We start from the raw sequence: 17,037 nt of genomic DNA, 5'->3' as shown, positions 1-17,037 counted from the left end.
CTTAAAATGTCATAAAAAGTCTTAATTACGATTTTGACTGGTCATAAAAATGTGACTTTTATAAAGTTTTAAACTTAAGTGCTTTTTAACGTGTTTTGGGGATCACTCCACAACAAAACGAAACCCACATGGAAACAATAAAAACACTGCAAACTTCCGATGAATCCTGACCGAGCTGAGCACGCCAAGGTAGTGTGTTGCGATGTGCGTTGTGGGATAACGTGGTGCCTTAAAATTGTTTATGTTAACGTTGCTTCTAATATGGGTAAGTGCCAGTTCAACAAGATCTGTCTCGAGAACAGTGCATTTAGTGCTTGGTTGAAGCCTGTCGAAAATAACCCATTTGAAGCCCGCTGCACTTTGTGCAAGAAAACGCTGAAATTAGCTTCTTTGGGTATGAAAGCATTGGAGGTCAGAAAAACATAACGCCACTCTAAAAAGCCGGCAGCAAACACCTGCAATCACCCAATTTTGTTCTGGTTCATTGGGAGCATCACCCGGCCCCAGTGCGACCCAGTCTGCTCGTGCTCTATCAACTTTGACGCCTACAACTCCGGTAAGTGACGTCCGGACAGCATTCGGATCTACGCCAACATTAAAAGTGGAGGTGCTCTGGACTTTACACATGGTAGCAAAACATCAGTCCTATAAAAGCAATGATGACATAGGTGAGCTGTTTCAAACCCTCTTCCCTGATTCTGACATCGCTAAAACCTTCAAGTTGGGAAAGGACAAGACGTCTTACATTACGCGATTTGGATTGGCAGATTTCATTAAGAGAGACTGTTGTATAGCACACTCTATACTGATACAACTAAGTAATGATCGGACATGAGACCGTGATGGAAATAACGTGCATTCTTTAATGTACGTTTCATAGGACAAAAATACCCAGCATTCTATGCAGGTTAACAGTGGGGCATTACGGATGTCCCGAGGGAACAAACTTAATTCAATATCAATACACAACATTCCTCCCCATTTACTATTAATTCCCCATAAGTAAAAGTAATATTCACTGTATTGATTATTCTTTTCTAACAGTCTTAAACCTTAAAGAAACTTGCTTTTCTTTTTAATATAACAGTCCTTTTTACTTTAACAATGTTACATAATAACATTTAACAAATTAACAAAATAACATTTCCTGAACTATGGAAAGAGGGTGGACTGCCTCAACCCTGGGGTGTATTCTCCCCCACTGTTGGAGTTTAGTCTCTAGACTACATGTTCAATCTGTCAGGGGGTTGTCGTTCTCTTGTGGGGTTATGACGACGTATGGATAAGTCTACAGTCCCACTCTCTCTGAGTCTGACTGGTGATGGTGTATTCCCAGACTGGGGTGCTAATGTAGCCTATTTCTTGTGTACACATGTATACGTTACTCTTCCGTACATGCATGTATGTGTGTAGTCATGTTCAGTTTAATGTGAATACATTCATTAACTTTGCAAGTCATTTTGGGACTATTGATTTTACTTCATATCCTTCATATTTTGTTTGCCCATAAGGACGTGAAATAGGTCTTAAATTGCATTCATCATGGTCATAAAAAGGTCTTAAAAAGTCTTAAATTGAACTTGTTGAAACCTGCAGAAACCCTGACACACGCACGCACGCACGCACGCATGCACACACACACGCACACACACACGCACACACTCACTCACACACACACACAGATAAATGCAGCCTATATCTGCCCTAACAGTAGCAACTGACTCTGTACCAGTTTTGAGTGCTGACTGTGCTCCCTGCTCTCTGTCGCCTCCTGCAGGCCAGTGTGGAGAAGGCGCCCTTCACTCTGGCCCTCCTGGCCTCTCAGGGACGGGTGCCACTCCTGGGCCTCAACGATGTCATCAACGCCACCCTCAGGCTGGCCAATAAGGACAGAGTGGGCTGGCTACTGCTGCAGTGCCTCTACCAATCACGGTTCGCCTCAGGCCCCAACACAGGTGAGCCAGCCAATCAGATGTCACGCTCACATGCTGTCCCGCGGTCGAGGCAGGGGCCATACAGTCATGAAAAAACAGGAAGAGTTATGGAACTTGAAATTAGCACTTTCTAGGCCTGGAGAAGTTTTGGAAAAATATATAAAGCCAGAAAGTATTGGAAAAGTGTCATGCCTGGCTTTGCCGTGCTGGGTCTGCCTCACTCAAACCCTGGTAAATAAGACTTTGGGCTGCCCCTTTCCCTCCAGTCTACAGGGGGAGCCGTCTGGTCTGGCCAACATGGCTAGATGGCAGCTGATTGGCGGGGACATTTAAAAAGAGTTCCTGATGTGAGTTGGTGGTCTCTTCTCGGTTCCCTTCTGCTGGCACAGGGCTGCAAGACCTTTGTTCCTCAGCTCCCTCTTTTGTCATTTTACCACTACACATACACTATGCTGATCTGCACTACATTGAGCTTTACTTTCTCTTGCCGCCCATTTACTGACTTTTTGTAAGTATTTTCATTTAATGAGTTAATAAATTACCTTTTTCTTTAATCTTAACTCTGTATGGTCTCCCAATTTAATGTTATCCCCACATCGAGCCATGTGGACGTAACATGAAATGTCACTGAAATGTGCTTCACAAATACCTGTACATTAGAATATATGTGGGTGAGTTAAGATTGACAGATACGAATCTATGTTGGTTAAACAATACTTAATGATCAGGCAGATCAGTCACATGGCTGCGATGAAGTTAGCATGGAAGACACTCACCTGACATTCACCACATAGCTGGATCTCCATCTCTTTAAAAGTTAAATAAACCACTTGTATATAATAATAATATAATATATATTAGTATATAATAAACCACTTGCATATTAAGTTATCCTGCCTTGTATTCAGTTGTGAAATTATAAATAATGCTCTGTGTTTACCTGTGTGTGTGTGTGTGTGTGTGTGTGTGTGTGTGTGTGTATATGGTTGTGTGTGTGTGAAATTTGTGACTGTGTGTGTATGCTGTGCTTGCTGTGTGTGTGCTCTGTGTTTACCTGTGTGTGTGTGTGTGTGTGTGTGTGTGTGTGTGTGTGTGTGTGTGTGTGTGTCTGCAGGTGTAGCTAAGCGTATGGAGTGGCTTTTGGAGTTAATGGGCCACATCCGGAATGTAGCGTACGGAGCAACAACAGTGAAATGTGACAGTATTACAGAGGTATTTTACACACACACACACACACACATTCACAGTCTCTCTCTCTCACACACACATATACACACACACACAATACACACTTTCTTACATAATTCATAGGCATATTATTGTTCACAAGATACGCACACACAAGTACTCTTTTACATTATACATATACAGAATACATTAGACTTGTAAAGACATGTTTGTGTACACATGAACACAAAAATGCTCTTATGCACTGTGTGCGTGTGTGTGTGTGTGTGTGTACATACATGCAGAGCAATACACACACATTCACTGCACGAACAACATGCACACAGTTATGTACCCTTACTGCATTCAAACCAACACACACACACACACACACACACTCACTCAGGGATGGCGTTCCTCATCCTTCTGGAATGCTGTGGTCTGTTTCACATGTAGAAGCAGCTCTGAGAGCTGTGTGACTGTGTGTGTGTGTAAAAGGGGGGGGGGGAGAGAGATAGTTTGTGTGTGTGTGTGTGTGTGAGAGAGAGAGAGATGAGTGTGCATCAGATTGTCCTGGATGTTGTTCTCTTCCCCCTGGTTTTCCTTGACTTTTTATTGCCTTGAGGGCTGACTTCTGGGCAGAAGTGTGTGTGTGTTGGGCTCCTGGGCCGAAGTGTGTGTGCTTGAGTTCTGTTGAAGTTAACAATTCCGTAACCTCACCTTCTCTGGTCAAACTGATCCTGAGTGCACTTCAAGTTGACAACAAGAACAGAGAGTGTATCATGTGAATTTGTAGAAGAGCTTAAAAATGGTTGAGTTATGAAGACTCAGTTTCCCATGGTCCCTTGCAGGCTACAGACTTCCTGTTTGGAGTGTTCTCGGCAGCCCTGGTGTCGTGGGCCGACCTCTCCATGCCCCTGCTGCTGGGGGTCAGGGCCCAGTGGTTTCCATGGAAGCAGAGTGCGGTACAAGCAGGTTTGCCCCACGCACTCTATGGCGCCCCCTCTGCCCAGGAGCATGTACTGCAGCTGTGTCAGATGGCACTGCCACACTGCATGCCACAGCTGCTGGGAAAAGAGCCCTGGAAGGCCCAGTCTCAGAAGGTAACACACACACACACACTGCAGTGTCAGAATATAAACACACGCTCTTACATTTACCCTCAGCAGGATATTACACCCCTGCACAGAGAATGCAGGAAGCAAAGCGTACACCGGTACTTGTAGAAGGTCATAAAAAGCATATACTTGTAGAAGGTCATAAAAAAGCGTATACTTGTAGAAGGTCATAAAAAGCGTATACTTGTAGAAGGTCATAAAAAGTGTATACTTGTAAAAGGTCATAAAAAGCGTATACTTGTAGAAGGTAATTAAAAAAGTGTATCCTTGTGGAGCTGAGGTATTTAGTGACGAACTCCTGTGCTTGTTGTAGTTCATAGATTGGCTCTTCAGCATGGCAGAGGCTCCAGCAACCGGCCTATCAGATCACACCATCTTCAGTGCCAAAGGTGAGGCCCTACCCCTGCTCCCGCCTCAGGGAAACCCCTCTTCTCTGTCCAACTCCACACCAGCCTTTAAAACACACCACCACTACTGCAACACATGATTACAGGGGCCTTGGGGATGACTGAGAGATACAATATAGAGATGTGTGTGTGTGTGTGTGTGTTTTAGAATTGTATGAGTGGTAATGTGTGTTTTCCAAAGGCGTGTGTGTGTGTATGAGAGCGATATTAATGATGTATAATTGTGTATGTGTGCATGTAAGTTGTGTTTTTCAGGTGGCGTTTGTGTATGAAAGATATTAGAGATGTGTGTGACTGTGTCTGTGTGTGTGTGAGTGTGTCTGTGTGTGTGTGTGTGTGTGTGTGTAGATCTCTGATGCCCGTCTGTCTTCCTGCAGCTGCCCTCCTCTCTCTGAAAGGCACCCCAGAGTTCAAGAAGAAGGGTGTATGGACCAGAGCATACGGCTGGTGACACACACACACACACACACACACACATCAACTTCATACGCTTACAACACACAAAGTAGTTGTATCCTTATATGGCTGATGTTCTGCAGGAGACACACACACACACCTCTTACTTGCCGTCCAGCTTGCTTAGCCTTTGCCGTGAGTCTTCACTTCTTCGTGCTGCGGTTTTGGCTGTGAACAAACCCATCATCGGTCTGTCCCTGATGCTGCTGAACCTTACGCCGAGCCACGAATGTGTTCTGTGGGCTCAGTACTGACCTGTGGAGCCAATGAAGAAGCTAAGCACGGTCCTGCAGCTCTCTGCCCTCCGGCCCATACCACCCCGATGTCATCACACACACACACACACACACACACACACACACACACACACACAGCGAGGCCTTTACCACACCAGTGTCATTCCACACCCACACACACACAGATGGCCTAAACCAAAGCTTTCTAGGCCCATGAGGACTTGGACTCTGTGCTAAATGTATGTTGTGCCCTGAGCATTCCCTTTGGCCTATGTGTGACTGACACAAGAATAAAATAATGCCTGTAAAACTCTTGGGCAGACTGTGTGTGTCTAAGTGTGTGTGTGTAAGTGCGCGTGTGAGTGAGTGAGTGCGTGTGTGTGTGTGTGTGTGAGAGAGAGAGATATATAAGCCTGCTTTGGATCTGGCCTTTCTTAATAACCATTAACACACTCACACACATACACACACACACACAGAGGTAGATGATTTAACCCATTGACCCATGCAAACTCTAAATATTTTGTGATCTTTTAATTGAAAGCATGAAATATAATACATTTCTCAAACACAATCCATTTGTCTTTTTGAAATGATGTACTTTGAAGAAAGCCACTTACATACAGATGCAGAATACCAATACAGTATGGAAAACCACAACACCCATATACACACACACACACACACACATACCCACACAGACTTTCCTAAGGATGAGTACTTATCACCACCAGAACAGTGTTGCCACTCAGAGACAGAAACATACTGTGGGGAATACAGTGGGTAATACTGTATCAGGGTGCATGGGACTAATATTAAAAAAAATCATAATGGGCCACAGGGAGTTACAGAAGAACAGCCTTCACTGGAGGGGTTTGAGCCCAACACCTCCGTCATGAGAGACTGTGATGATTCCCCTGAGCCACACATCCTGCTGAAGCTTCTTCATTAGAAGGACCACTAACACACACTTGGCCCCCCGAAAAAAACGAGAGATGAACACAGGTGGTGTTGCCCTTTTTCAGGCCGTCCGACTTGGTCTCTAGTATTGTAAAGCAGAAGTAACCTAGTTGTTCAGAGATTACACCTGTTCCTACATTGAGGCCGTGACACTCCATCATGTCACAGGGGATTCGAACCCTGTACCTCTCACAGTTGGCTCTCGCTACACTGCCACGCACCACTGACTCTGTCACACCAACTCAACCCGATACAGCCAATACAGCTTCTTCTCAAGCACCAAAAACTATATACGATACCTGGAAATATTAGGTTTTTATATTTCTACTACTTTTGTTCAGAGATTGCAACAATTCCTACATTGTAAGATGAAACTTCCTCATATCAGGGGAGATTTGAACCCTATACCTGTACCTTGACTACATGGCCCTCCCTCCCCTTACCTGCACCTTACCACTAAACCACCAAGTCTGTCAGCAGCCACTCCTCTGCTGCGGCACTTGGCTGACAGAGCCACATCCTCTTCATTTAGGAGGAACCGATTATTATAATACCTCAGAATCTACCTTGGTGGATCGAATTACACACACACACACACACACACACACACACACACTCTTAGGTCAAATTGAGGTGTTGTGAAAGCCAATAATACACAGTCACAGACTGGAAATGCTCTTACTACCCTGTCTCTTCACAGTGGGGGGCCAGTGCTGAACATCCAATGCTGTGAATAATGCCAGAAGCTCATGAACTGAATAATGCTGCATTGCCGATATCTGATTTATAGCCTCTGGGGCAGTACAGGGGCAGTGGGTGGGGCTTGACCCATCAGTAGTTTCAGAGAGGGGATGAGGAGTGGGGATATAGTACACACACAAACATGCACACATTCACACAGACACGCATGCACGCATACACACACACACACACACAAACAAACATGCACACAGACATGCACACACACATACACACACATAAAACGCAAAGAGCATGGGCTTGTCATAAAAAAAATGTCTGCCTAGCTAGCGCACTAATCCAGTGCTATGCCAGGTCAACAATGGTCTCCACGGAGACGGTTACTTCAGAGCAGTTCCTCCCTTCACATCCATCCAGTCCACTTGTCCTTCAGAGACCCCTCAGAGGAAGTCAGATGAGGTCAGAGGTCAGAGAAGTCGCTGCAGTGATGTCACTTCCTCTTGAGCTTCTTGTTCCAGCAGTCCAGTTGCTGTTTCCTCTCCTTCAGCAGAAGCCACACCGTCACCATGGCAGCTGAAGACACACACACACACACACACACACACACACACACACACACACACACAGAACATGTGACAGAGCCCCTGGCAAACACTTTACCTGACAAAACAGAAGCACTCACACAAGGGGGCAATCACTCACACTGGAGCCTATAGGACAGGAACTAAATCACACACACTGGTGCCTATAGGACAGGAACTAATCACACATGTGCAAATAACAAGCATAACAGAGTTGGAGACGGCAGCTGGCTGTGAGCCCAGACCCGGCCCAGACGTGGAGGAGACTGGGCAGCTCCTGGGACTCACCTGCGGCCAGCAGAGGCAGGTAGGCCATGAGGACGTAGGGGAAGTGGATGAACACCTGCACAGGAGCGGTCAGCTGGATGGAGTACATGCCGTTCTCAAAGTACGGCAGCGCCTGCCAGATACTGATCCCTGAGGCACACGCAGAGAAGAAACAGAACAGCAGAATATAAATATAACATACACTAGCACCTGCCAAATACTGAGCCCTGAGGCACACGCAGTGAAGAACCAGGACAGCAGAATATGAATTTAACATACAGTAGCCCCTGCCAAATACTGATCCCTGCCATTCAAGATTGTGAAAAGGACCAGTTATGTCATGGAGATTAAAAAGACCGAATTACGTGTAGTGATTACTATAGTGGTTATGACAGTGGATCATTTGCCATTTTATTACTGTTTTGGACTTTTGGTCGAACTACAGAGATGCTGTATGTGTCCGAATCATTAGTGTGACTGACCAATCACACTGCATTGTGAAGCCATCACACTATTCAAAACCTTAGACGGCTTTAGAGAGGGGGAAGACCAGAGGCTTTATATGGGTATGCTATGCTAACAGAAGTAGACTTTTTATGAGTATGCTATGCTAACAAAAGTAGGCTTTATATGGGTATGCCATGCTAACAGAAGTACGCCTCATATGGGTATGCTATGCTAACCGAAGTAGGCTTTATATGGGTATGCCATGCTAACAGAAGTAGGCTTTATATGGGTATGCTATGCTAACAGAAGTACGCCTCATATGGGTATGCCATGCTTTATGAGTAACAGAAGTAGCAGAGGAAATGCCTTTATCTTCCTTATCTTCCAAGCCCAGAAGACCATATGGTTAGCTGTATTAGTCACACACTTCCCTCGGACCCTCTGCCAGTGGTGGTAGCTACCATTAACACACACTCACTGTGCTATCTGCCACCAGAGCTCCCACTCTCACACACACACACGAGTCAGCACCAGAGTGTGTTCTTTTAACCCCACTTCCTCACGCACATACCAACACACCCATGCACACACACAGGCACACACACACACACAGATACATACAGTATATGCCCCTAGTCTTTCTCATTTCCTGATTGCTTAAACATTGGTTTCCTCCCTGTAGATAGTTTTCCGAACAGTGTGTGTGTGTGTGTGTGTGTGTGTGTGTGCCGGTGGCCAAGAACCACAAGAGAATCAACAGTTTACAGACTGAAACAAGATCACCTTATGATCTTTTCTTCTCTCTGTCCTGTCTTTTCTCTTCTGTCTTTTCCCTCCTCTCTTCCTCTCTTCTCGTCTCTCTATCCTGTCTTTCTCACTCTGCCTGATGTGTGTAATCCTATTTGTGTCAACATCCTTACACCACAGGACTGCAAAACACAGATCTGATCTGCCAACAAACACACACACGCAAATCTGCAAGCAAGTGTATGATGCACTCACCACCACCACCCCCCCCCCCCAACACACACACACACACACAAACACACATCTTCAAGCATGTGTATGGTACACACACATCTTCAAGCATCTGTATGGTGCACACACACACACACACTCACATCTTCAAGTATGTGTATGGTGCATACACACACGAATGTGCATGCTTATACACTCATCTGTCTTTGAGTATGATGACTATCTGAGTTTCGGGTTGTTTTTGTGCTTCAGCACAGCTGTAATCGGAGTGAGTCATCTCAGCCTCAAGTCTGCATGTGTTTGCTGAATATGTATGTGTGTGTGTGTGTGTGCCTTACCCTTAGTCAGCACTGACAGCACGTACACAGGAATGCAGAATGTGTGTGTGTGTGTGTGTGTGTTTGTGTATATGTGTGTGTGTGTGCCTTACCCTCAGTCAGCACTGACAGCACGTACACAGGGATGCAGAATGTGTGAGTGTGTTTGTGTGTGTGTGTGTGTGTGTGTGTGTGTATATGTGCCTTACCCTCAGTCAGCACTGACAGCACGTACACGGGGATGCTGAAGGTGTGTGTGTTTGTGTATATGTATGTGTGTGTGTGTGTGTGTGTGTGTGTGTGTGTGTGTGCCTTACCCTCAGTCAGCACTGACAGCACGCACAGAGGGATGCTGAAGGTGTGTGTGTGTGTGTGTGTGTGTGTGTGTGCCTTACCCTCAGTCAGCACTGACAGCACGTACACGGGGATGCTGAAGGTGTGATGCGCCCACAGTGTGTTAGCAGAGAGGGTGCTGCTGACCAAACACAACAGAGTATGGGGATACCTGCAGAAGAGATACACACACACTTTACACCGGTCTCACAAACACACATACTTCAAACACACACACTTAAACACCAGTCAGACACACACAGACACACACTTTACACCCGCCAAACACACACATACATACATACACACACACACACACACACACACACACACCTTAACACCAGTCTTACACACACACACACTTTACACCAGTCTTACACACACACACTTTACACCAGGCTCACACACACACACACATTTTACGCCAGTTTCACACACACACACACACACACACACACACACACACACACTGTCTAACAAGAAGACAACAGACCTGAGCAGTTGTGCAATGTTCCACAGATAGAACTGCACACACACTATGGGGTTGCTCTGAAACTCCTCCTGACTCACAAACACCACAAACAGCAGCAGGTTCCGCTCCATCACCTAAGCAGAGGAATAATAAATAATAAATAGGGCTTCTGATGACGCTCCACCATCCCCAAACAACAACATGACGCTCCACCATCCCCAAACAACAACATGACCCTCCACCTTCCTGAAACAACAACATGACGCTCCACCTTCCCCAAACAACAACATGACGCTCCACCATCCCCAACATCCCCAAACAACAACATCAAGCTCCACCATCCCCAAACAACAACGTGACACTCCACCATCCCCAAACAACATCAAGCTCCACCATCCCCAACATCCACAAACAACAACATGACGCTCCACCATCCCTAAACAACAACATGACGCTCCACCATCCCTAAACAACAACATGACGCTCCACCATCCCCAAACAACAACGTGACGCTCCACCATCCCCACCATCCACAAACAACAACATGACGCTCCACCATCCCTAAACAACAACATGACGCTCCACCATCCCTAAACAACAACATGACGCTCCACCTTCCCCACCATCCACAAACAACAACGTGACGCTCCACCATCCCCACCATCCACAAACAACAACATGACGCTCCACCATCCCCAAACAACAACATGACGCTCCACCATCCCCAAACAACAACATGACGCTCCACCATCCCGAAACAACAACATGACACTCCACCATCCACAAACAACAACGTGACAGTCCAGGGCCTCGTTCGTCGTAAGTAGTTGAGTTAAGTCGATCAATTGTCCCATTAGCCAGTTTAAATTACCGAGATGATTGAGGACAGGATATATCAGTTCGTCCACGGCTGATCCGCGGTGAAACCATGTCGTTAATTTGAACCAGACTAAACTTATCAGGGCAATTGCACGTGCCCGTCCTACTTCAAAAGGGGGAAGCGCCGATCACCAAAATCATGATTTTCTGACCGTACAATGGCTACTAAACTCAAAGAAAGAGCCTCTTTAGAGTTTAGAGTGTTCATTTGGGGACAGAGACAGACACATCAAATATCCAGTCCAATATATCACAGCATTCATAGCTACTGCTAATTTAAAATACCCATTCCTAGAAGGGCCTTTAAAGCAAACATAAAGCATGTTCACAAGCATGTTCATAAAGCTTGTTCACAAGCATGTCCATAAAGCATGTTTATAAAGCATGTTCACAATCATGTTCACAAGCATGTTCATAAAGTATGTTCACAAGCATGTTTATAAAGCATGTTCACAATCATGTTCACAATCATGTTCACAAGCATGTTTATAAAGCATGTTCACAATCATCTTATTGACCTTAGAATAACGCAGTACAACTTGACAGAATACATATATATGCATACATACTCCAACACACATTCATATATACACAGCATACACATATGCTTATACTGTGTATAGCTTACATATATACATATAGACATAAACACACCTACCCCCACCCCTACACATAACTACATGATTGGTTAGCTTTTAAACATTTCTTCAGTTTGATTGTAAAATGTTGACAATTTCTGTCTGTGTTAAGTTCAGTAGGCAGCCCATTCCATGTGTTGGTTCCTTTTCTAGAAAAGGCCATCTGGCCAAAGGAGGGTCTCCACCACTGTACAGCTTAAAGGTACAGTCCATGATTCTGGCGAAAGGTAGTTGACATTACACCTCTCCCTTCCGTGCTGCTGAAGCAACGCATTGATTGGCTGCAATTGTTTATGGCTCGGTCCGAGCCACTATATGTGTTCCCCATTTACAGACCCGGGACTGTGTACCAACACCCCATATATTTTTTTTTTAATTACAAACACACAATGGAAAGCTAGAGGACCATGAAATTCAGCAATTTGCTGAATTTGACAATAAGTGTATGGGATTACAATCACAAACTGCTCCTTAAAGTGATTAAAGGCCTTACAGGCCAACTCCTGGAACTCACCTGGATGATGCGAGGGAGCAGCCTGGCCTTCTCGAGGCTGTCTGCGATGTGGAAGAACTCCAGCATGGACAGCAGCTGGCACAGACTCATAACCACCCCCACCGAGTAGAACATGTCCGGATGAGCACCTACAAGCAGAGGAGACACCACAGACTCATAACCACCCCCACCGAGTAGAACATGTCCGGGTGAGCACCTACAAGCAGAGAAGACACCACAGACTCATAATCACACCGAGCACCGAGTAGAACCGAGTAGAACGTGCGGGGGTGAGCACCTACAAGCAGACTCTCTCACCCAGCTTCAGGGAGCTCCCTTCCTTTCAAACACCAACCAAATGGTATTGTTATGAGGGACTGTTTTGTTAAAAGTAGTTTAGTACATTTTCATTTATCCATTTTTTTGTGAGCCACGGCGGTTATCTGTAGCCTATTCTTAGAGAAGCCTCTTCAGGTGTTTATTTCCGTTCTGTGTGTTTACCGAGGAATATTATGCATAAGCGTCCTTCTTACCCCATTAACACTGCTCATAGCTCTCCCTAGCGCCTGTCTGTGACAGCCTTGCTCTGAGGTAAATACTTGGCCTTTCACTCTTCAGGCTGTTTATTTTCTCTGGGTGGAGACCGGCTGAGGCTGAGGGCTTACCTCTCCCGAAGAAAAGGAATCTGGCCGTCATGTTGGCAAAAATCCACGTGCTCCCCGAGAACTGAAGTAGATTGTAGATTAAAAGATAAACAAGCCTTATGCTGCACCTGCAGAGAAAAAATAAACATTAATATCTATCACTGCCAACCAGAATAGCGTTGTCACTTAAGAGATCCACATTACAATACATTCTATTAGCCAAACAGATGGGAAATTCCATGGTAACTTGTCACAGGTCTATGGTGAGAAGGGCACATCGTGAATTGAGCAATATCTACGTTACTTTGAACACATGCGAATACTGCGTGGATTCAAGAGCTTATTTTAACAGCCAACATGTAGATCTGCGTTTAGTGGTTGCTTGCATTTCATATCGTTTTGGTTCTGAGACTCGACTGAACGTTTGCAGGCTAAAAATCCGAGGTGCCAAGACGTTGTAAAAGTTTGCGGTCTAAATTGGAGAGCGAGACGAACACGGGGTGCAGTTCATTGCTGTTAAACTTACCTCATGACTGGAAAATGAAGTTAGCGAAAATTCTATGCTGTTTTTTTCCAAACAATTCGATTTAAACTGTATTCAAGGAAGTTTGTGGGTCCGGTCCTTATATTGCCCTGTTACGTCAAAAAGGCTGGACTTGCCTGACAGATGTTGTCGTTTCTGCTGGATCTGCTGTTGTGGCGAAAAGGCTTCCCCATTCCTAACCCAACCCCCAGTCACACTCAGCCCGCATTCCGAGATGCTGTCAATCATGACAAGATACACAAAAGTACACAAGTAAAAAACTGCTTTTGCTATTGATGGTGAGATTAACATGCAGATTTCAATCTGGCCTACATTTCATTTGAACACCTGAAATTCAGATGTTTTCACTGCCCAACGATGCTGGCGGCTAGGTTTGTTATTTGTTCTTACGTAAGCAAACAGTTGTAGCCGGGCAATAGACGTATTCTTGAAGAACTGAGCTCACACTATTGCAGGACAAAACGGGATTCAGGACTACGACGTTTAATAGTACACAAGATCTGTGTCTACATTTAGGCTGTGGGTGGTTGTGTGTTCAGTTGTCTCCTCGGTTCTCCTTTAGAGCCTATAGGGTAGACTGAGTACAGTTGAGACACTTTTTGCTTCATTCACTACTGCACAAAAACTAGACACTGAAAATAAGTGATATTTTATATGCCGTTTCCTTTGATTGTATACTAAAATATTATCAATCAATAATATCCATAACTTATTTAATTTATTCATAATTTGCTTATAAACACGAAGTGCGATTTAGACACCCATTTAAACCCATTGATGGTGACTGACCAAGGATTGAAAATACAGGCTATATCACAATCAAGCTGTATCAACTGTACCCGATCTCCCACCTTGCTTATGTAGACCCCAAGATAAATCATTCGTATTACTTATATGTTTGAAAAGACACCCATTACAGTTTTTCTCCATTGCTTTGGCTCAATTCTTGAAACAGAAATGACATTCAGTCAAAACTAATTCCTTTTCTCATACAAATAGTCAGTGCCCCCAAAATGAAAAGTCCCTTTGGCATTGTTTAAACACTGCAGGTCAAAACGTTTATATGTTTTGTCAGTATGGCAGTGGACCATAGAAATATCCCTCATGTGCACATTTCAATCTTGGCTCAGTCCTTTGACACTGAATGGTTACTGTAGTAGATGTTTTCTTTCCAGAATACTATGTGTATCAAACAGAAAAAGATTAATTCAAGAGGAGCCAACAAGGTTTCACATCACATAGCCTACTGTATTGCACTCATAGGCTACTGCCATGGAAATTGTTACAGTAATTGCCAAACAGAAACAAAAAATGTGTACAGCACAATATACTGTCAAACAATAAGCACATCAAAACTAAAATTATGTATAGCCTACACTACTGTAACAACACATACAGTAGGAAAGTAAAGCAAAGCTGAAGTTTAGTTTTCATCCTCACTCTCCTGCTCATCCTCGCGCTCATGTCTGTCTGGCCACAGATTTTCATCAACATCACATCTGATGTTCTCCCTTGCTATGCAACGGGGGAAGAATCGGCGTGCATGCCACAACCATCCCTTACACTGATCTGCTGTGACATCGACACAAGCAGCATCCATTGTCTGGAGAAGGGACCTCTGGTTTAGAGCCCGATGCTCATAGACCCTCCACCTCCATGCAAAAAAAAAACTTCTTGATAGGATTGAGGAATGGGGAGTAAGGTGATAAGAGCACCATCAGCATCCTTGGATGGGCATTGTCCCACACAATGACAAATGTAGGCAAGTGAGGCCCTACCAACCCCCCCTCATTAAGAGGGATAAGATCAGAGTGCAGGCGGTCCAAGAACACCAGGAGCTTCTGGGTGTTGTATGGGCCAAGACTGGGAATGTGGGTGACTACACCATTCTCTGAAATGGCAGTACACATGGTGATGTTGCCCCAGCGCTGGCCTGGGACATCCACCCTTGCTCCTCTTCCTCTTCTTCTTCCTCCTCTTCCTCGAGCAGGCAGTTGCCCTTGGTTGTTTCCCTGGCCAGGTGCTTCCATGTTCATAAATTGTACTGAACTTGGTCAAGCTCTAGATATTTGATGGAAGAATTTATACTCCTGGATAGGACCTGTCAGCTAACTAAACTTACTGTGTGATTGGTGATTGGATGTGTGAATCTCCCCCTTGATTAGTAAAGTTCTAGTTGCACCTGAAAATTAAGCCGATGATCCAAGAGATCCATATTACAGTATACCATGATGTTTTTCATGGTATTATGTGCCTGAAGGATTTTGACAGTGGAGTGAACTATTGTGCAGGTGACTTGACTGAAAGAAGCAACAGTCAGTTTAGACCAGCAAGATATATTAAATTGGTAATTGGGCTAACTGAAGGCAATTGAAGCTAACCATTTGCAAAGATGTGCTGAATCATTTGAAATGTGTGCAAACTGTAGGCAATTGTACTTGTCATTTACAAGAATGTGCTAATACAATTGCAATTTGATTAAAGGAATGAGAAATTCAAATCTGTTGTGAACAAGTGCACAGTGGTTTGGAGGTTTGCACGTGTTGTTTTGAGAATGTCATTTCTGTTTCGTGAAGTGACCCAAAGCAATGGAGAAAAACTGTAACTTGTTAGCGTTACCTGTGGGTCACAGTCTCAAATGGCACACGGATAAAGCAGGCCCTCTTGTGGCCAGAAGATTGATGTGTTTTGGCATATGATACACCCGAAATAACTTATGTGCGCAGCAATCCTGAGACGTGATTTTTAGTTGTGTTAAGAGCGTGGTTTGCGTCCAAAATGTCACTAGAGCTGTACTGCACTCGCTTCATTTTCGAATAATCATTCTTTATTGCCTATTCATTAATATGGTTCTCCATACAAAGTCCAAAACCACAGCTTCATTCGTAATAACAAGCTATTTGTCCGTGTAGCCCACAAAACACGTGCATTATCTTTGGATAAGACCTGTGGGAAACCTGTCTAATGATTTGACAGCGAATCTTTAAACGTCTCGGGCTTTTAGGGATTGCCTCAGGGCACGTTTCGGCATGGTCAGAAATTCACATTTGCGCCACCAGGGGGAGAGAGAGAACGATTGATTTGGTTACCAATACTTTTCCAGAGACCATGCGTGCATCAAAAAGTGTATCTTGTAATTATGTTCTGTTCTCAAAAGTAGCCTAAAGCCCATTAGCTCATCCAATTATTTATGAGCTCTAAACATTGATACAGTGAGTCAATTGGGCTGTAGTCATCGGGTGAGAGAGACAGATATATCTGTGTATCATCTGCATAACTATGGTAATCAATGTTGTTCCGTAGAATTAGACCCAAAGGCAGCACAGAAGAGGTCAGAGGACTGATCTCTGGGGGACTTCACATGTCATCAGACTCACAACTGCCAAAGATGACAAACAGAGAGACTTTATGACTTTTAAAACCCTTTGTGTGTGTGTGTGTGTGTGTGTGTGAGAGAGAGAGAGAGA

The 17,037-nt window shown here is 44.5% G+C and overlaps 2 protein-coding genes across 3 annotated transcripts in view; one reads left to right on the top strand and one right to left on the bottom strand.

Annotated features, from left to right (window-relative positions):
- focad (focadhesin) overlaps positions 1-5,631 on the top strand; it is a 125,678-nt gene extending 120,047 nt beyond the window's left edge. For both annotated transcript variants that reach the window (XM_031584637.1, XM_031584638.1), the window contains 5 exons: positions 1,778-1,955; positions 3,049-3,146; positions 3,953-4,204; positions 4,533-4,608; positions 5,004-5,631. In XM_031584637.1, the coding sequence (XP_031440497.1) occupies positions 1,778-1,955; positions 3,049-3,146; positions 3,953-4,204; positions 4,533-4,608; positions 5,004-5,077 (678 nt within the window). In that variant the 3' untranslated portion in view covers positions 5,078-5,631. The remainder of the gene's footprint in view (positions 1-1,777; positions 1,956-3,048; positions 3,147-3,952; positions 4,205-4,532; positions 4,609-5,003) is intronic.
- A 229-nt stretch (positions 5,632-5,860) lies between these two features.
- Positions 5,861-13,744, bottom strand: hacd4 (3-hydroxyacyl-CoA dehydratase 4). Its single transcript, XM_031584941.2, has 7 exons — positions 13,553-13,744; positions 13,048-13,154; positions 12,404-12,531; positions 10,394-10,506; positions 9,963-10,072; positions 7,847-7,975; positions 5,861-7,550 (listed from the first exon to the last, which is right to left on the bottom strand). Exons 1-7 carry the CDS (start codon positions 13,555-13,557, stop codon positions 7,468-7,470), a joined length of 675 nt encoding a protein of 224 aa, XP_031440801.1. The 5' UTR covers positions 13,558-13,744; the 3' UTR covers positions 5,861-7,467.
- Positions 13,745-17,037: the final 3,293 nt, after the last annotated feature.

The sequence above is a fragment of the Clupea harengus genome, chromosome 18 (assembly GCF_900700415.2).
Source record: "Clupea harengus chromosome 18, Ch_v2.0.2, whole genome shotgun sequence".
Taxonomy (NCBI): domain Eukaryota; kingdom Metazoa; phylum Chordata; class Actinopteri; order Clupeiformes; family Clupeidae; genus Clupea; species Clupea harengus.
The sequence above is the reverse complement of the archived record's forward strand: the minus strand, read 5'-3'. Positions and strand labels throughout refer to the sequence as shown.

Bases quoted from the DNA above. Each gene is read 5' to 3' on its own strand.
- hacd4 (XM_031584941.2), bottom strand. The intron at 10,073-10,393 runs GTCTGTTGTCTT...TCTCTTCTGCAG, and splicing joins AACATTGCACAACTGCTCAG to GTATCCCCATACTCTGTTGT. The intron at 7,976-9,962 runs GTAAGGCACACA...CGTGTGCCTCAG, and splicing joins GCTGTCAGTGCTGACTGAGG to GGATCAGTATCTGGCAGGCG.